The sequence below is a fragment of the Chiloscyllium punctatum genome, chromosome 18 (genome assembly GCF_047496795.1).
Source record: "Chiloscyllium punctatum isolate Juve2018m chromosome 18, sChiPun1.3, whole genome shotgun sequence".
NCBI classification, from domain to species: Eukaryota; Metazoa; Chordata; class Chondrichthyes; order Orectolobiformes; family Hemiscylliidae; genus Chiloscyllium; species Chiloscyllium punctatum.
In genome coordinates this window covers 97,414,612-97,436,258 of record NC_092756.1, presented here as the reverse complement: position 1 = coordinate 97,436,258, position 21,647 = coordinate 97,414,612, and the positions used below count along the sequence as shown (strand labels likewise).

Sequence of the window (21,647 nt, the reverse complement as noted above, 5' to 3'; positions counted from 1 at the left end):
AATTCCTTTAAATATAGGGTCCCTGGATACTGATCTCTCTGCTAAAGAAAATAGATTCTTCCTGTTCACTCTGTCTGGGTCCCTCATCATTTTATTAATCTCAATTTAACTTCCCCTCAGCCTTTTCTGTTCCAAAGGATACACCCTCAGCCCATCTGTGAAGAGTTAACTTTTTGGGTGCGTTGCCCCACGATGTTAGCTTTTACATTCCCCACAGGAGTCACATTCCGCTCAGGGGAGAGGACAGTGTAATAGAGGGAGAGAATGAATTTCTCCAGCGCCACATTTCGAGTTCTCCAGAAAACCTTCACAGTGATAAGGACAGAGTAGGTTCAGCAAACCTAATAATCTCAGTGAAATGGAAATGATGTCAGTAATTTAGTAGTGTGAAGAGTGGCAGTTACTGTAAACTGGGTCAATGGAGAGGGAACAGGGTCCGGTGGAGCAGACAGAATACAATTCACTGATCATCCAACACCATCACAGTATCTCACAACAGATAATGTCAGCTCTATTAAAGTACGGATTTAACCATCAAGAATGTTCCTCTCCCCATCCTCAAGGAACTCACTTGCCTTAGCTACTTGTTTACAGTTGTCACAGCTCTATTGGTGTCCCACCCCCTTCATGGGTATTTACAGATTACACACCAGCTGGGTCTTGAGTCCAGAGGTAGGGAGACTTCCACTGTAGGAAGACTCCACAAACTTCATCTACTGACTCTTTAAGTGGGAGCTGAGAGATATTTTAGGCTTCTGACTCCTGTTCACCTTCCTTTTCAAATGGTTCCCAACTCTCCAGGATTGGCCAGATATAGAGTCATAGAGATGTACAGCACAGAAACAGGCCCTTCGGTCCAACTTGTCTATGCCGACCAGAATTCCCTAACCTAATCTAGTCCCATTCCTTCCTTCAACATATACCCATCCAGATGTCTTTTAATTGTTGTAATTGTACCAGCCTCCACCACTTCCTCTGTCAGCTCATTCCATACACGCACCACCCTCTGCGTGAAAAAGTTGCCCCTGGAGTCTCTTTTAAAGTTTTCCCTTCTCACCTAACCCTTTGCCCTCTAGTTCTGGACTCCCCTACCCTGGGGAAAAGACCTTGTCTATTTACCCTATCCATGCCCCTCATGATTTTATAAACCTCTATAAGGTCACCCCTCAGCCTCCAATGCTCCAGGGAAAACAGGCCCAGCCTATTCAGCCTCTCCCTATAGCTCCAACCCTGGCAACATCCTTGTAAATCTCTTCTGAACCGTTTCAAGTTTCATAATACCTTTCCTATAGCAGGGAGACCAGAACTGCGCATAACTCTGTCCAGGAAGACTCTTCATCATTCTGAAATATTAACCATTTCACTCTCCACAGATGATGCTGAGTTTTTCCAGAAAATTGTTGTTTTTGTTTTAAAAAACCCCACCTGGTTCACTAAAACCTGTTCAGAGGAGGAAATCAGCTATCGTTAGCCAGCCTGCTCTCCATGTGATCGAAGGATTCACAGAAAGGTAGCTGACTTTTAACAATTAGGAACGGGAAATAAATGCCCAGTCAGTAATGCTCACATCCCATGAACAAATTTAATAAAAAGTGTGGCAAAAGCAGTAACAATAAATTAAAAAACAAAAACAGAAATCACGAGTAAGGGGAGGCAGATCTGGCCTCATCTGTGGAGAGAAATCAGAGTTAACGTTTCAGGTCGAGCGAACTTTCCTCAGAACTGATGGTAGCTGGGAACTGGCTGATTTGTCTGCAGAAGATAGGGTGGGGGAGGGGATAAGGAGTGAACAAGTAGAGCCCAAAGAGAGAGAAGAACAGTTGGGCAGACAAAGGAGTGCATAATGATGCAGCTGGAGAAAGTGAGGTTCTGCAGATTCTGGAGGTCAGAGACGTGATTGTGGTGCTGGAAAAGCACAGCAGGTCAGGCAGCATCCGAGGAGCAGGAGAATCGATGTTTCGGGCAAAAGCCTTTCATCAGGAATGAAGGGCTTATGCTGGGAATGTTGATTATCCTGCTCCTCGGATGCTGCCTGACCTGCTGTGCTTTTCCAGCACTACACTTTCGACTAATGATGCAGCTAGGAGGCTGTTAATGGGGACTATTAGTGGCTAACAATGAGACGTGCGTCATAGCAAACTGTGACATAAGAGGTACAGTTAGTAAGTTTACAGATGACACCAAAATTGGGGGTGTAGTGGACAGCGAAGAGGGTTACCTCAGATTACAACAGGATCTTGACCAGATGGGCCAATGGGCTGAGAAGTGGCAGATGGAGTTTAATTCAGATAAATGCGAGGTGCTGCATTTTGGGAAAGCAAATCTTAGCAGGACTTATACACGCAATGGTAAGGTCCTAGGGAGTGTTGCTGAACAAAGAGACCTTGGAGTGCAGGTTCATAGCTCCTTGAAAGTGGAGTCGCAGGTAGATAGGATAGTGAAGAAGGTGTTTGGTGTGCTTTCCTTTATTGGTCAGAGTATTGAGTACAGGAGTTGGGGGGTCATGTTGCGGCTGTACAGGACATTGGTTAGGGTGCTATTGAAATGTTGTGTGCAATTCTGATTTGCTTCCTATCAGAAAGATGTTGTGAAACTTGAAAGGGTTCAGAAAAGATTTACAAGGATGTTTCCAGGGTTGGAGGGATTGAGCTACAGGGAGAGGTTGAACAGGCTAGGGCTGTTTACCCTGGAGCGTCGGAGGCTGAGGGGTGACCTTATAGAGGTTTACAAAATTATAAGGGGCATGGATAGGATAAATAGACAAAGTCTTTTCCCTGGGGTTGGGGAGTCCAGAACTAGAGGGCATAGGTTTAGGGTGAGAGGGGAAAGATATAAAAGCGACCTAAGGGGCAACTTTTTCATGCAGAAGATGGTACGGATATGGAATGAGCTGCCAGAGGAAGTGGTGGAGGCTGGTACAATTGCAACTTTTAAGAGGCATTTGGATGGGTATATGATTAGGAAGGGTTTGGAGGGATATGGGCCGGGTGCTGGCAGTTGGGACCAGATTGGGTTGGGATATCTGGTCGGCATGGACGGGTTGGACCGAAGGGTCTGTTTCCGTGCTGTGCATCTCTATGACTCTATGACATAACAAGGCCTGGAGTGTGGGACCAAATTCCTGCAGATGCTGGAATCTGAAACCAACAAATGCTGGAGATCCCAACGGGTCAGGCAGCATCCATGGAGAGAGCGCAAGCTAACGTTTTGAGTCTAGATGACTCTTCATCATCATGCTGATGTGTGGGTCTTTTGGTGTGTGGGAGTTGGGGTAAGGACATGGGAGAGCTCAAGCATAAAAGGTTGTTAAATTCGATGTTGAGTTCAGAAGGTTGCAGCTTCCCCAAGTGGAAAATGAGATGCTGACTTCCAGCTTGTGCTGAATTTTAACAATAAATTAAACATGCTAACGTGTTAGGACACCACAAATAGTTCCACTGTTTTTCAAAATACCTCTGCTGAACCTTTTATATAAATCAAATCTATATTCCAGCTGAGAACCATCAGCTGTGACAATGCAGTACCCCCTCAGTGCTGTGTCTGGATGTATCAGCCTAGATCTGTAACAGATAGGAATTTGAACCAATTAGCTCCTCATGCATGAACAAGACTCGTTCCGTCACGGCAGAGATTTACTTACACATCCTTGAACCTCATTTACTGCATCTATTGCTCTCGATGTGGTTCCCACTACATTGGAGAGACTGAGTGCAAACTGGTGGAACGGTTCAGGGAGCATCTCTGGTACATACGCACCAACCAACTCCACCTTCCAGTGGCCATCCACTTCAACCACCTCTCCCACTCCCCTGCCATGACAAGTCCACTCTGGGCCTCCTCCACCAGGCCAACCGTAAACTGGAGGAGGAACACCTCCTCTTCCGCCTGGGGAACCTTCACCCACACGGCATCGACATCGATTTCACCAGTTTACATATGTCCCCTCCACCCACCCCATCTGACCCTCCGATTCGGCACTGCCCTCTTGACCTGGCCTACCTGTCCGTCTTCCTTCCCATCTATCTCCTCCACCCTCCCCACTGACTTGTCACAATCACCTCCACCATCCATCTCTTACCTTCCCACCTACCTTTCCCCCCAGCCCCACCCTTCCCCATTTATTTCTCAGCCTCCTTTTCCCCTCCCCACTCCTCATGAAGAATCTGGCCCGGAACGTCGATTTTCCTGCTCCTCGGATGCTGCCTGACCCGCTGTGCTTTATCCAGCGCCACACTCCATCTCCTCTCACTCCTCACTGCCATGGCCAGCACCAAGTTACTAGAGTGAGAAATTTAAACTAAGTGTGCCAAGTCTCCAGAGAATAACAGCTCCCAGCGGATCCCACTCTGTGATCTTTGGAGAGTGGAGAGAACTCATTAAAAATCCAATGAATATCGTCTCCAATAGTAACAGGTTTCTTAAAAGTGCGAAGTAGTCAATTCAGCAAAAATACAGGGTTGGTTATTTTGAGGTTGAATCATCATGTGGGAAAAAAACTCAGAAAAATGTATCCATGCAAAATGTAATTTCTCGTTGACTGCCAACAATAGAAAAACACTTTATACCATAAACATCACGAAAATGACTGTGACTCTGTGATATCCTTTTGGAAATAAACTGAAGGTGCTCAGGTGGACAAGGAGTCTTGTACGGTGTACCTTTTAACAGAAAAAGTGAAACTCATTTTGAATTTCATTTAGATATCCAATTGAGCTCTGACAACCTCCTGTATTAAATCAGAGCCAGTGCTCCTCTGTGAGATCCGAGCTGTAGACTGACAATGCAAAAGACAGAAACCCCATTATAAAGTCATTACACTGGTGTCAGTTTTCCAAGTGCCTGTCTCTTGACGGACAGGTTCGGGGGGGGGGGGCGGGCGGGAGAGGAGTGAGCGACAGGTACAGAAATATCGAGGGAGATATCGCGTTTTGACAATAAAATAAACAGATCGACATGAAGGTCAGGCCTTGTGGGGTTACTGAGTATTGAGGGACTGAGTTCTGGAGAGGCTGGGCTTGTTGCTGCTGGAGATTAGTGTAGAAACAGTAGATACAGTAGATTAGTGTAGATGTCACTGGTGGGCGACATTGTGACACAGTTGTTAACACTGCTGCCTCACAGAACCAGGGATCTGGGTTCGATTCCCGCCTCAAACAACTGTTTGTGTGGAGTCTTCATGCTCTCCCAGTGTCTGTGTGTGTTTCCTCTGGGTGCTCCAGTTTTAAAGATGTGCAGGTCAGGGTGGATTGCCCATAGTGTTCAGGGATGTGTAGGTTAGGTGCCTCAGTCAGGGGTAAATGTAGGGGAATGGGTCTGGGAGGGTTACTCTTTGGAGGGTCGGTGCAAACGTATTTGGCCAAATGGCCTGCTTCCGCACTGTAGGGATTCCCTGATAGGTCAGTACAGACTTGATGGGCCAAAGGGCCTTTTCTATGCTGTATGGCTGTGAGAGGAGTGGGGGAGATGATTTGATTGAATTCATAAAAATGTTAACTCTGAATTCTCTCCACAAATGCTGGCAAACCTGCTGAACTTTTCCAACAATTTCTGTTTTTGCTTCCTCTTGTAGTTTTTTTTTTGTTATTTATTCATTTTGTGGGATGTGGGTGTCGCTGGATGGGACAGCATTTATTGTTCATCCCTAGTTGCCCCTTGAGAAGGTGGGGGTGAGCTGCCTTCTTGAACCACTGCAGTCTATGTGCTGTCGGTAGACCCACGATGCCGTTAGGGAGGGAATTCCAGGATTTTGACCCTGAGACACTGAAGGAACAGTGATATATATCCAAGTCAGGATGGTGAGTGATCATAGAGTCATAGAGATGTACAGCATGGAAACAGACCCTTCGTTCCAACCGGTCCATGCCGACCAGATATCCCAACCCAATCTAGTCCCACCGGCCAGCACCCGGCCCATATCCCTCCAAACCCTTCCTATTCACATACCCATCCATATGCTTCTTAAATGTTGCAATTGTACCAGCCTCCACCACATCCTCTGGCAGCTCATTCCATACACGTACCACCATCTGCATGAAAAAGTTGCCCCTTAAGTCTCTTTTATATCTTTCCCCTCTCACCCTAAATCTATGCCCTCTAGTTCTGGACTCCCCGACCCCAGGGAAAAGACTTTGTCTATTTATCCTATCCATGCCCCTCATAATTTTGTAAACCTCTATAAGGTCACCCCTCAGCCTCCGTCGCTCCAGGGAAAACAGCCCCAGCCTGTTCAGCCTCTCCCTGTAGCTCAAACCCTCCAACCCCGGCAACATCCTTGTAAATCTTTTCTGAACCCTTTGAAGTTTCACAACATCTTTCCGATAGGAAGGAGACCAGAATTGCATGCAATATTTCAACAGTGGCCTAACCAATGTCCTGTACAGCCACAACATGACCTCCTAACTCCTGTACTCAATACTCTGACCAATAAAGGAAAGTTACCCAAATGCCTTCTTCACAATCCTATCTACCTGCGATTCCACTTTCAAGGAGCTATGAACCTGCACTCCAAGGTCTCTTTGTTCAGCAACACTCCCTAGGACTTTACCACTAACTGTATAAGTCCTGCTAAGATTTGCTTTCCCAAAACGCAGCACCTTACATTTATCTGAATAAAACTCCATCTGCCACTTCTCAGCCCATTGGCCCATCTGGTCAAGATCCTGTTGTAATCTGAGGTAACCCTCTTCGCTGTCCACTACACCTCCAATTTTGGTGTCATCTGCAAACTTACTAACTATACCTCTTATGCTCGCATCCAAATCATTTATGTAAATGACATAAAGTAGAGGGCCCAGCACCGATCCTTGTGGCACTCCACTGGTCACAGGCCTCCAGTCTGAAAAACAACCCTCCACCACCACCTTCTATCTTTGAGCCAAATGGCTAGTTCTCCCTGTATTCTGTCAGATCTAACCTTGTTAATCAGTCTCCCATGGGGAACTTTGTCGAACGCCTTATTGAAGTCCATATCGATCACATCTACTGCTCTGCCCTCATCAATCCTCTTTGTTACTTCATCAAAAAACTCAATCCAGTTTGTGACTCAGATGGGAACTTGCAGAGGTGGGGTTCCTATGTATCTGTAGCTCTTGTCCTTCTAGATGGAAGTTGACATCGGTTTGGAAGGCGTTGTCTGAGGATCTTTGGTGAATTACTGCAGTGTATTTTGTAGGTAGTACGCATCGCTGCTACTGAGTGTCGGTGGTGCAGGGAGTGGATGTTTGTGGATCTGGTGCCAATCAAGCGGGCTGCTTTGTCCTAGATGGTAGAACATAGAACATTACAGTTCTACGGCCCTCAATGTTGCACCGACCTGTGGAACCAATCTGAAGCCCATCTAACCTACACTATTCCATTCTTGCTCATATGCCTATCCAATGGCCATTTAAATGCCCTTAAAGTTGGCGAGTCTACAACTGTAGCAGTCAGTGTGTTCCACGCCCCTACTACTCTCTGAGTAAAGAAACTATCTCTGACATCTGTCCTATATCTATCATCCCTCAATTTAAAGCTATGTCCCCTCGTGCTAGCCATCACCATCAGAGGAAAAAGGCTCTCACTACCCACCCTATCTAACCCTCTGATTATCTGATACGTCTCAATTAAGTCGCCTCTCAACCTTCTTCTCTCTAATGAAAACAGCCTCAGTTCCCTCAGCCTTTCCTCATAAGGCCTTCCCTCCATACCAGGCAACATCCTAGTAAATCTCCTCTGAACCCTTTCCAAAGCTTCCACATCCTTCCTATAATGCGGTGACCAGAACTGTACACAATACTCCAAGTGCGGCCGCACCAGAATTTTGTACAGCTGTAGCATGATCTCATGGTTCCGAAATTCAATGCCTCTACTAATAAAAGATAACACACACACCGTATGCCTTCTTAACAACTCTATCAACCTGGGTGGCAACTTTCAGGGATCTATGTAACTGGACACCAAGATCTCTCTCCTCATCTACACTACCAAGAATCTTATCATTAGCCCAGTACTCTGCATTCCTGTTACTCCTTCCAAAGTGAATCACCTCACACTTTTCTGCATTAAACTCTATTAGCCACCTCTCAGCCCAGGTCTGCAGCTTATCTAATGTCTCTCTGTCACCTACAACATTTTTCATCACTAGCCATATCTCTACTGACCTTAATGTCATCCACAAATGTACTAACTCATCCTTCTATGCCTTCATCCAGGTCAAGTAACAATGACCCCAAAACTGATCCTTGCGGTACCCCAAGAATAACTGAACTCCAGGATGAACATTTCCAATCAGCCACCACCCTCTGTCTTCTTTCAGCTAGCCAATTTCTGATCCAAAACGTTAAATCACCCTCAATCCCATCCTCTGTATTTTGTGCAATAGTCTACTGTGCGGAACCTTATCAAATGCCTTATTGAAATCCATATACACCACATCAACCACTTTATCCTCATCCACCTGTTTGGTCACTTTCTCAAACAACTCAATAAGGTTTGTAAGGTACAACCTATCCTTCACAAAACTGTGTTGACTATCCCTAATCAAATTATTCCTCACTAGATGATTATAAATTCTATCTCATAACCTTTTCCAACACTTTACCTACAACCAAAGTAAAGCTCACTGGTCTATAATTACCAGGGTTGTCTCTACTCCCCTTCTTGAACAAGGGGACAACATTTGCTATCCTCCAGTTTTCTGGCACTATTCCTGGAAACAATGATGACATAAAGATCAAAGCCAAAGTCTCAGCAATCTCCTCCTTGGCTTCCCAGAGAATCTAAGGATAAATTCCATCCAGCCCAGGGGACTTATCTACTTTTACGCTTTCCAGAATTGCTAACACCTCCTTCTTAAGCACCTCAATCCAATCTTGTGTGGTAGCCTGTCTCAGTGTTCTCATTGTCTTTTTCTAGTGTGAATTCTGACAAAAAGTGTTCATTTATCATTCCCCCATCTCCTCGGATTCCACGCACAACTTCCCACTACTATGCCTGATTGGCCTTAATCTTACTCTAGTCATTCTTTTATTCCTGATATAGCTACAGAAAGTCTTAGGGTTTTCCTTGATCCTATCCACCAATGGCTTCTCATGTCTCCTCCTGACTCTTCTTAACCGGTCCCTGAATAAGCTCCACATTTCAATTGTACCCATCCCCTGCAGTTTCCTTCCCCATTCTATGTATCCTAAATCTTGACTAATTGCATCGTAATTTCCTTTCCCCCAGCTATAACTCTTGCTCTGTGGTATATACTGATGTGGTGTCAAGCTTCTTGAGTGGTGTTGGAGCTGCGCCCATCCAGGCAAGTGGGGGGAATTCCATCGCACTCCTGACTTGTGCTTTGTAGATGGTGACAGGCTTTGGGGAAGTCAGGAGGTGAATCATTTGCTGCAGGATTTCCAGCCTCTGACTTTGCTCTTGTTTCCGGAATTAGGGAACACTGTCTCAAAATCAGAGGTCGCTCATTGAGAAGAATGAGAAGATGAGATAAGGAGAAATTACTTTCTCTCAGACGGTTGTGAGGTTTCAAACTCTCTGCCGTAAGTGGGAGTGGGGGTGGGGGAGGGTTGACTTAATAGTTTTAAGAGGGAGGGGGTGGAGCTCTGTGAGGCAAAGAGGTCAAACCATTATTGGGCAAGATGGGAACATAGAATGCAAAACATAAACAGATGAACCATGACCATATTGGATAGTAGGAGCATCCTCAACAGGCTGAATGGCCTACTCCCATTCCTTCTTTGTAATCTGCCTGGCTCTCCGCAATCTTCATATTGATCTGGGGGCTCTCAGTTGAAAGATTATGTGGTTCATCTCCATTCCAGATGTTGACATGCATATGCTCCTTATTTCCTCGGATTGAACTTTATCCTTCAGTCAAAATCCCCCGAAAAGAACATCTGGTCATTGCTGCATTGATTTTTTAAAAATGCGTTATTTGTTCAGGGATGTACTCATCACTGACCTTCCTAGTTTTTATTGCTCATCCCTAATTAGAGTCAGAGTCGTAGAGATGTACAGCACAGAAACAGACCCTTTGGTCCAACTCATCTGTGCTGACCAGATATCCCAACCTAATCTAGTCCCACCTGCCCGCACCTGGCCCGTATCCCTCCAAACACTTCATATTTATATACTCATCCAGATGTCTCTTAAATGCTGTAATTGTACCAGCCTCCACTACTTCCTCTGGCAGCTCATTCCATACCCGTACCACCCTCTCCATGAAAAAGGTTGCCCCTTGGGTCCCTTTTATATCTTTCCCCTCTCGCCCTGAACCTATGCCCTCCAGTTCTGGACTCTTCCACCAACCCAGAGAAAAGACTCTGTCTATTTACCCTATCCATGACCCTCATGAATTTATAAACCTCTATAAGGTCATCCTTCAACCTCCAAGGCTCCAGGGAAAACAGCCCCAGCCTGTTCAGTCTCTCCCTGTAGCTCAAACCCTCCAACCCTGGTAACATCCCTGTAAATATTTTCTGAACCCTTTCAAGTTTCACAACATCTTTCCAATAGGAGGGATTTCCCTGGAGAAGGTGCTGGTAAGTTCTCTTCTTGACTAACTGTGGTCCCCAGTCTGTGGTGACACCTGCTGGCAGCACCCTCAGGAAGTGAGTTTCAGCCTGATGGTTAGCAGAACCTTTCTGTGCTAGAATCGGCAGACCAGTTTCCGATGTCACAGCAGTGATTACAATTCAGAATACAGAGATATTGGTGTTGGGCTGGGCCGGACAAAGTCAGAAGTCACACATCACCAGGTTATAGTCCAACAGGTTTATTTGAAATCACAAGGTTTCGGATCGCTGCTCCTTCTTTAGTGAAGTACTGAGTTGTCAGGGTTGGAGGATTTGAGCTATAGGGAGAGGTTGAATGGGCTGGGGCTGTTTTCCCTGGAGTGTCGGAAGCTGAGGGGTGACCTTATAGAGGTTTATAAAATCATGAGGGACATGGATAGGGTAAATAGACAAAGTGTTTTCCCTGGGGTGGGGGAGACCAGAACTAGGGTGAGAGGGGAAAGATATAAAAGGGACCTAAGGGGCAACTTTTTCACACAGAGGGTGGTACATGTATGGAATGAGCTGCCAGAGGAAGTGGTGGAGGCTGGTACAATTACAGCCTTTAAAAGGCATCTGAATGGGTATATGAATAGGAAGGGTTTGGAGGAATATGGGCCAAATGTTGGCAAATGGAACTAGATTAATTTAGGATATCTGGTCGGCATGGATGAGTTGGACCGAAGGGTCTCTTTCCGGACTGTGCATCTCTATGTCTCTCTGATTATAACCTGGTGTTGTGTGAACTCTGACTTTACAAACAGAAAGCACTTCATTGGCTGTACCTGATCAATACCAGATTGATTAGGTCTATATTCAGCAGAGTTCAGAAGAAACCTATAAAATTCTGACAGGACTAGACAAGGTAAATACAGGAAGGATTTTCCTGATGACCAGGGATTTCAGAACCGGGGGCACAGGAGTCTCTCACGTACGGCCAGTGAAGGACTTTCTGAATTGTAGTCACTGCCCTAGGATACGGGGGAGGCCATTGGGACTGAGCTGAGGAGAAATGTCTTCATCCAGTGGGTGGGGAGCCTGTGGAATTCTCTCCCACAGAAAGCGGTTGAGGCCAAAACATTAAGTGTTTTCAGGAAGGAGATAGATATAGTTCTTAGGGCTAAAGGGGTCAAAGGGTATGGGGGAGAGAGCAGGAACAGGGGACTGAGTTGGATGATCAGCCCTGATCATATTAAGATGTCTCGTGACACCAAAGGTCACTACAGTACTTCACCTGAGGAAGGAACAGAGCTCCGAAAGCTTGCGATTTCAAATAAACCTGTCAGACTATAACCTGGTCTCCTGAGATTTCTGACCTTGTCCACCCCAGTCCAACACCGGCTCCTCCACATAACAAGTATTGAGGGGCGGAGCAGGCTCGATGGGCTGAATGGCCTACTCCTGCTCTTAGTTTTTATGTTTCCACACACAGAGCTCCTGAGGATGTGAAAGGTGCTACATAAGTACAAGCTCTTCCTTTTGTAAGGCACGGTTGTTACTGTCATCCCACTATGAATAGGAAGGGTTTGGGGGGATATGGGCCCGGGTGCTGGCAGGTGGGACTAGATTGGGTTGGGATATCTGGTCGGCATGGACAGGGTGGACCGAAGGGTCTGTTTCCATGCTGTATATGACTCTATGACTCTAAGAATCCAGGGTCAGTTTGAGTTAAATCCCTTAAAATGAAAGTTATAAAGCTGGTCTCAGTTAAACATGCCTGATCACTTCGACCTTTTGCTGTAATGTATGATACAAGGGGTAACCAATTCATGCACAGCAAGCTCCCACGAACTGCAAATGCTCAATGCCCAGCTCCTCCCCCATCCAAATATAGAAACGGGGGTTAATTTATGTCATTTCTAGGGCTTTTCGGTTGAGTCTAAATGTGTCAGGGAAACAAGTGTCTACGTTTGTTCCTTTAAAAAGAAAAAGCAGTCAGTTTCTTTTACAACTGAAGTTGCTGAAACGTTTTCTGTCTGGGTTTGAGGAGCTGCTGTACACGAAGCGGCCGCGCGGAGGCGGTGCCGGGCCACTGTGTGCCGATTGAAGGGGACGACGAGCTGACGGCTGTGTGTTTGTAACTGAGGAATGCGGAAAGAGTAGATTTTGCAGCGTGTGTCTCGCTCCTTTCGCCTGCCAGTTCCGATCATTCCATGTTCTCTGACTGCACGCCAGCCTTTTCCAGAAGAGAGAGAGAGAGAGAAAAGCAGGCGGCTGGATAAATATATATATGACAGAAGTAACTGGAGCAAGGGGTCTCACAGACACAACTGGGTTTAAAGAGCACTGCTAGGAAAGCAAGTTCTCGCTTGAGAAAGGACTCTCTCTCGTTGGATTTGAGCATTGTTTCCAGGGCGTTTACTATGTCAACTGAGAAAGAACGGATTTTCAGAGCACTTAAAGATTTGGTGCAGAAACCTGGAAATGGGATCTGCGCTGATTGTCAACTACCAGGTACGTTTTAACCAATCTCTCTGTATTGGCTACATTAGGAAGTCTCTCTCTGTCCCATTCTGTGTAAAGTGGATCCAAGAGGTTACTGCTGACTCTGTTAAAACAGATTTGCTTTTCCCCTGCAACTTTATTTATTGTATTGATTTTACAGCTGGGTTACGAACTAAGCAGGAATTTGGGTAACTTCAAACCAGGAGGCACCTGAAGGGTTCCGGAGGAGAAATTGCAGAATTGTTCCAGCAGGCCATTCAGCCCATCTTTCCCGCACTGGCTGTCGGAACATATTGACTGCAATCTCCTTGCCTTTGCCCTCTTATCCCTTCCCATGCTTTCAGTCGAAATAATTATCTAATTCCCATTCAAATGTCTCAGTTAAACCAAGAACCAGGTTCGGAGGGTCACTTGACCTGAAATGTTAACTCTGATTTCTCTCCACAGATGCTGCCAGACCTGTTGAGCTTTTCCAGCAATTTCTGTCTTTATTTGTGATTTGCAGTTCCCTCGGTCTCCAATTGAACCAGCCTCTGCCCCATCTCCAAGCAGTGAATCCCAATCCCAGGCTGCTCCCTGACTGATAAAGACTCTCTCTCTCTCTCTCTCTCACCTCACATTTGCCCCTTTTGCAAAGCCCTTGTAGTCTGTGGCCCTCCTGGTTTTCAGTTGGTTTACAGGGAGAGAACTGCCGTCAGCTGTATCAGAACATGCCGAGTTCCCCTTGCAAATACGTGAGCTGAACTAGGCCACTGCAATACTGGGGGAGTGCTACACTGCTGGAAATCTCAACATCTGAACCAGGCCCCACTCTCCTCCCTCTAGTCGCTGTTAAAGATTCTTGAGTATGATTCAATGGCAAGCAGAGCACTTTATTCTGATTGTCTTGGGTAATCCTTATCCTTCAACCAGCATTGCCCACGGACCTGTTTTCTATTCATTCACGGGCTGTGGGGTGTGACTGGCGAGGCCAGCATTTATTACCCAGAGGGTAGTTAAGAGTTGACCACATTGCTGTGGGTCTGGAGTCACATGTAGACCAGACCGGGTAAGAATGGGCTGATTTCCTGTTATTAACCAGACTGGGTTTTATTTTTAAACATTTGACAAGTTCTCTCTCAGATCAACTTTTATTTCTTTTTTTTTGTTGTTGCCTTTTTGATTTCAAATTTCAGTAAGGACTCAGAGCTGTGTCTCCAGGGTATTAGCCGAGGGTCATGGATTACATTACCACCTCACTGCAGCCCCAGTCGTTGCTGGGTGTGGGATCTTGCAGTGAACATGATGTTGCAGTGTTTTCTGATTTTAGAAGCACCTTGAAATTTTCTTGTAAGTCAAGCACTTTGTTGTCAGCATGGGCACGTCTGGAGGCCCTGAGACTGAGGGCTCTTACCCTGGAGAGCTGTATCACCTGCTGACCAGAGATGTTGGAATCAGTAAATGAGGCCATTCAGCCCATCGTCTCTGTGCAAGCCCTCTGAAAGGTCCATCCAATCGCTTCCTCTTTTGCTTTCTCCATGCCAGGTATTCATCAATTTCTTTCACTGAAAGTTCCTGTTGAATATGCTTCCAGACAACAGCGATTCGCTACAGAAAAATACTTTTCCTCATGGCTCTTACCCCAGTGACCTTCAATCTTTTCCGACCGTTCCGCTAAGGGAGCGGGAGGAAGCCATTCAGCCCATCTAGCCTGCCCATCCATCCAATATGATCATGGCTGATCAAACACTTCAATGCCTTTAGCCCTCCCTATCCCCAAATACGCAGCTGGTAATCCAAAACACATAGGCAACTGACCTCCATAATTACTCCCTCAGAGCCCTTCTTACATTTCAAACACTTCCACCAAATCTTCTCGGAACCTCCCCTTCTCCAGGCAGAGTAAGTCCTGCATCTCCGATCACTTTGCGGGAAATTGGCCAGATCTAAAGGTTAGGAACATAGGAGCAGGATTAGACCACTCAGCCTCTCAAGCCTGTTCCATCATTCAATAAGATCTTGGCAGATCTGTGGCTTATCTCTGTAACCTGCCTTTGGCCCAATCCTTTGCTTAATGAAAGGTTATCTATTTCAGATTTAAAATGAACAACTAAGGAAAGCTTAAAGGTACAGACAGGCAAGCAAAGTGCACCACTCTCCTTTCTGTTACATCCTGGACTCAGTTCCCTTTGACAGAGAGGGAGAGGGAGAGAGAGAGAGAGAGAGAGAGGGGCTTGGGAATTTAGAACGGGAAGGTGGGAGATAGCAGAAATTTTATGCCTGTCATCGCAATAGAAGTCACTTAAAGCATCCGAATAGTGGAAAATCAGGAGACAAGAGTAGGAGAAAACTTCAAACACTCATCAATGTCAGAGAGAAAGTTCGAACAACTGACCAGTCCTCTGGTCATTACAGAAAAGGCTGTGCAGAAATAGCAGGTGCAATGTTTGTAACTTGTCAAAACTTTAGATTCTGACAGCAAATGAAACGTGACTGTTTTTTAGTTCACTCATAGAACACAGGCATTGCTGTTTGGCAGCATATTGCCCACCTCGAGTTGCCTCTGAAAGGGGTAGCTTGTTGGGTTATTTCAGAGGTCAGTTAAGAGTCACCTACATTGCTGTGGGTCTGGAGTCACATGTAGGCCTGACCAGGGTAAGGATGACAGAGTTCCTTCCATAAAGAATAGTCGTGAACCAGGTGGGGGCTTTCTGACAATTGGCAATAGTTTCATGGTCATCAGTAGATTCTTAATTCCAGATTATTATTGAATTGAAATTCTACCGTCTGTCATGGTGAGTTCCTAACCCAGAAGAAAGGAGGAAGACAGAAAGGAGGAGTCTAACAGTTAGTATAGGGAAGATTCTAGAATCCTTTTGTTAAAGTGGAAATACTTTGAAGTTTAGAAAATCATATAGTTAGGCGAAGGAGAAATTATGTTGAGAAATTATTTTGCCTTATGGGGAAAAGGCTAGACAGGCTGGGCCTGTATCCTCTGGAGTTGAGAAGGATCAAAGGTGACTTAAATGAACCATCTAAAGTCCAGAGCAGGTTTGACCGGGTAAACATGGAGAGAGGATCTGGAACTAGAGGTCAGAGTTTAAAAATAAGGGAGTGCCCACTTAAGGGAGAGGGCGCCATCTTTTTCTCTCAGTCAGTTGTGAGACTTTGGAATTCCCTTCCTCAAAGGCAGTGCATGCAAAATCTTTAAATATTTTTAAGGCAGCGGGAGATAGCTTCTTGATGAGATTGTTGGGGGATATGCAGGAGCTGTAGGGAGAGGTTGAATAGGCTGGGGCTGTTTTCCCTGCAGTGTCTGAGGCTGAGGTTTATAGAGGGTTATAAAATCACGAGGGGTGTGGATAGGATAAACAGACAAAGTCTATTTATCCCTTGGGGTGGGGAGTCCAAAACTAGAGGGCATAGATTTAAGGCGAGGGTGAAAGATTTAAAACAGACCTGTGGTGACTTTTTCACGCAGAGGGTGGTGCGTGTATGGAATGAGCTGCCAGAGGAAGTGGTGGAGGCTGGTACAATTATAATGTTTGAAAGGCATCTTGATGGGTATATGAATAGGAAGGGTTTGGAGGGATATGGGCCAAGTGCTGGCAAATGGGACTTGACTAATTTAGGATATCTGATCGGCATGGACAAGCTGGACTGAAGGGACTGTTTCCGTGCCATACATCTGGACGTAAAGTTGAGCTTAAAATCTGATCAACCACGATCTGATTGAATAGTAGACCCTTGACAGACAGAGTGGCCTCCTCTTCTTCCTTGTTTGTTTGTGTTTGGTGAATTTATTAAAGTTCTTCGAGGGTGCAACAAGAACATCGGATAAAAGGGAATCAGTTGGCGTGGTGAACCTGGATTTCAGGAAAGCAGACCATAGACAAGATCGGAGCTCATAGTGCTGGGAATACTAAATGAGCACAGATAGAGGATTGGCTAAATAACTGCAAATATAACATCCAGATCAACAGGTCGTTTTCAAGTTGCCAAACGATAACCTCTGAAGTCCCACAGGAATCAGAGCAAGGGCCACAAGTGTTTACAATCGGAATTAATGACTCAGATGTCAGGTAGCGGGAAGTGCTGACAGTGCAAGAATACAAGGTAAATAAGTTGTGAGGAGATCACCGACATTCTGTAAAAAGTGATAATTAGCATAAAGCAGTAGGCAGACATGGGGTAACATTGAGAAAATGAGAGGTTGCCCCCTTTAGCAGGAAGAATGGAAACACAGAGATTGTCTACATGGAGAGGGACTGGAGTAGAGAATATACCCCCTACAGTGTGGAAGCAGGCCACTCATCCCATCGAGTCCACACTGAGCTTCTGAAGAGCATCCCACACCCAATCGCTATAACCCCACACCTACCATGGCAAATCCACCAAGCCTACATATCCCTGAACACTATGGGTAATTTCCCATGGCCAATCCACCCAAACCGCACGTCATTGTGACTATGGGAGGAAACCAGAGCACCTGGAGGAAAATTACGCAGAAACGGGGTGAATATGCAAAATCCACACAAACAGTCGCCTGAAGCTGGAATTGAACCGGGGTCCCTGTGAGGCAGCAACACTAGCTACTGAGTCACCCATGAGAATGAGGCAAAACCAAAGGATCTGGTGCCTCATTAATGAAAGATTGAAGTTGTTCATGGGTACAGCAAGTCATTAACAAGACAAACGGAATTCAAGCCTTTATTAAGTGAAATGGAATACAATAGTGGAGACTTTTTGTTGCAACTGTGTTGGTGAGACCACATCTGGGGAACTGTGCACAGTTTTGATTATCTCATTAAAGAGGGCTGTCTTGACAAAAGAAGACATTCAGAGAGCACCTTCACTCAGTTGATTCCTGGGAAGAAGATCTGTTTTGAGGAAAGGTTGACCATATTTTACCCACTTTGGGACTTGGAAGGTTAATGAGGGATCTAAGTGAGATAAATCTGATTCTGAGGGGCAAAAGCCAAAACAGAAATTGCTGGAAAAACTCAGCAGGTCTGACAACATCTGTGGAGAGAAAGCATTGGACCTGAAACATGAGCTTTGCTTTCTCTCTCCATAGTTTTTCAGTTCTAATGAAGCTTGATAGGGTAGATGCAGAGGGAAGGTGGAGGAATTCAGAATCCGGGTTTCAGTACAAGGAGGTAACCCATTTTAAGACAGCAGTGAGAATGAATGACTTCTTTGACAAAGGTTAATTCATCTTTGGAATTCTTTGCCCAAATATATTCACGGCTGAGATCAATCAATCCTGATTGGATTCCCTACAGTGTGTAGAAACAGGCCCTTCAGCCCAACAACTCCACACCGACCCTCTGAAGAGTAACCCACCCAGACCCATTCCTCTCTGATAAATGCACCTAACACTACGGGCAATTTAGCATGGCCAATTCACCCTGACCTGAACATCTTTGGATTGTGGGAGGAAACTGGAGCACCCGGAGGAAACCCACGCAGACACGGGGAGAACATGCAAACTCCACACAGACAGTCACCCGAGGCGGGAATTGAACCCAGGTCCCTGATGCCGTGAGACAGCAGGGCTAACCACCGAGCCACCGTGCTGCCCCTTTCTTGGATCACAGAGTGTCAGATGTTCAAGGGAGAGCAGACACCAAAATGTATTTGTGGCCAAGAACAGCTCAGCACTGGATGCTGGGATAGCAGGGTGTTTTCACAGAGCCAAATGGCCAATGTCTGCTTTTATTTCCTCTGCTCTTGCGTCAACTTCAAAGGTTCCCATCTTTGTTTTCAAAGTTCTCTGTGGCTTTGCCCTTCCCTATCCCTGCCATCCCCCCCCCCTCCCCCCCACCCACCTCCCAACCCCACCCCCATCCCTGTGAACCCTCAGAGACGACAATCTCAAACTTTCCCCTCCAGGTTGAATGAAGACACCTGGGAGAACTTGTTCTGTTCGGCCATGCAACAACAACTTGCGTTTAGGTAGCACTTTTCAGACAGTAAGCCACAAAAGGCAGACTGGGGCCATGTGACTCGAGGCTCAGGCAAGAGGTTGGAATGAAAAAGTGTCTTGAAGGGGCCAACAGAGTCTGAGAGGGTCAGGGAGAAAATGTCAGATTTTACAATCAGGCCAGCAGTGGTGCAGGGAATAAAATCAGGAGCTGCACGGTTAACAGAGGATCAAGGATCAGCTCACTGTCAACGTGGATAAGATATCTGTTTCTGTTCTGGATGTGAGCAGGGATCTGAGCTCCAATTGCACAAATTTTCTGGATGGCAATTTTTGTCTGAGTTTTATTTTCTCAAGCCCAATGGCAAATCACTGAATGTCATGTTCTCCATCGTAGCCAGTAAATGTTCAGAACTCACACTCGGTGTATTAAATATATATTCTGTGGTAACATGGTGTTTTTATTAACAGGCTGAGGCTGGGGTTATCACCATGGTTATCTGTTTTGACTCATTCGCCAGATGAAATATGAGGATGAAAGTGACTCTGCACATTGACGTGCAGTTAGAGTCAAGAGAGTGGTGCTGGAACAGCACAGCAGGTCAGGCAGCATCTGATGAGCAGGAGAGTCAACGTTTTGGGGAAAAGCCTTTCAGGAATTCCTGGCGAAGGGCTCTGGCCCGAAATGTCGATTTTTTTTTTTCCCTGCTCCTCGGATGCTGCCTGACCTGCTGTGCTTTTCCAGCACCATACTCTCAATTCTGATCTCCAGCATCTGCAGTCCTCACTTTCTACTACCTGACGTATAGTTAGGGTTTAACTCTGTAGGAGCAAGAGTAGGCCATTCAGCCCATCCAATCTTCTCCATCATTCAATGAGATAGAGTGATAGAGATGTACAGCATGGAAACAAACCCTTCAGTGCTACCCGTCCATGCCGACCAGATATCCCAACCCACTATAGTCCCACCTGCCAGAACCCGGCCCATATCCCTCCAAACCCTTCCTATTCATATACCCATCCAAATGCCTCTTAAATGTTGCAATTGTACCAGTCTCCAACACTTCCTCTGGCAGCTCATTCCATACATGTACCACCCTCTGTGTGAAAAAGTTGCCCCTTAGGTCCCTTTTATATCTTTCCCCTCTCACCCTAAACCTATGCCCTCTAGTTCTGGATTCCCCCACCCCAGGGAAAAGACTTTGCCTATTTATCCTATCCATGCCCCTCATAATTTTATAAACCTCAATAAAGTCACCCTTCAGCCTCTGATGCTCCAGGGAAAACAGCCCCAGCCTATTCAACCTCTCCCTGTAGCTCAATCCCTCCAACCCTGGCAACATCCTTGTAAATATTTTCTGAACTCTTTCAAGTTTCACAACATCTTTCTGATAGGAAGGAGACCAGAAGTGCACACAATATTCCAATAGTGGCCTAGCCAATGTCCTCATGGCTGATCTGATCATTTTCATATCCCCATAGCCCTTGTTTCCCTGACTGATTCATAATCAATCAATCCAGCTCAACTCTGAACAAACATATTGCCCCAGCCATGACATCCCTCTCTGGTAAAGAATTCCATAGACCCACTACTCTCCGAGAGAAGAAATTCCTCCTCATCTCTGTGTTTAGTGGGTAATCTTTTACTGTGCGATGATGCCCTGTGGACCCAGCCTGTCAAACAAGGGGCAACGACCTTCCTGTATCCACCCTGTCAAGTCTCTGACGATCTTGTATGTTTCAATAAGGCCACCTCACATTCTTCAAAACTCCAAGTGCAGTCCCAATCTACTCAACCCCTTCCTCATACGAAAATCTCTCCCATGTCCAGGATCAGCCTGGTAAATCTTCTCCGGACTATCTCCAATGCTGGTGTATCAGTTATGAAGAACGGTCACTGGGAGCTGAAGTGTTAACTCTGCTTTCTCTCCGCTGATGCTGAGTTTTTCCAGCATTTCTGCATTTAGGGTCACAGAGTCATGGAGTTATACAGAAAGGAAACAGATCCTTCAGTTCAACTCCTCTGTGCCCAATCTGACCTCGTCCCACTTGCCAGCACTTACTCCATATCCCTCCAATTCCTTCCTATTCATATGCCCGTCCTGATGCCTTTTAAATGCTCTAATTGTACCAGCCTCCACCACTTCCTCTGCCAGATGGATATATGAATAGGAAGGGTTTGGAGGGATATGGACCATACACTTACCACTCTCTGCATGAAAAAGTTACCTCTTAGGTCCCTTTTTAAATTTACCCTATCCCCTCTCACCCTAAACCACGTCTAGTTCTGGACTCCCCCACCCCAGGGAAAAGACCTTGTCTATTTATCCTATCCATGCCCCTCATGATTTTATAAACCTCTATAAGGTCACCCCCTCAGCCTCCAACACTCCAGGGAAAACAGCCCTAGCCTGTTCAACCTCTCCCTTTAGCTCAAATCCTCCAACCCTGGCAACATCCTTGTAAATCTTTTCTAAACCTTTTCAAAGGTCTGTTGGATTTTTTTTTTGCAAGATATCTTCCCTTGTTTCTTATTCACTTATGTACATATTACTATTGAGTAGGCTTTAACATGGACTTGTTCATGTCTCTGTGCCTTGCAGTGGTGAGACATGAACTCATTGTCCCAGAATGTTCACATGAATTAACCTGTGACCTCCTAACCCAGTGATGGGTTAGCATCACTGTGTCAGCACCTGCCCTCTTCAAAGCCTGTGACTATGCTGACATTGCTAACTTAATTCTGTTAATTAAGTGATGTCGGG

General features: G+C 45.8%; 1 protein-coding gene across 1 annotated transcript in view; it reads left to right on the top strand.

The window, feature by feature from the left end:
* Positions 1-12,624: 12,624 nt before the first annotated feature.
* Positions 12,625-21,647, top strand: part of LOC140489388 (arf-GAP with dual PH domain-containing protein 1) — a 64,170-nt gene continuing 55,147 nt past the window's right edge. The window contains exon 1 of the mRNA XM_072588889.1: positions 12,625-12,986. Coding sequence (XP_072444990.1) covers positions 12,896-12,986 — 91 coding nt within the window. The 5' untranslated portion in view covers positions 12,625-12,895. The remainder of the gene's footprint in view (positions 12,987-21,647) is intronic.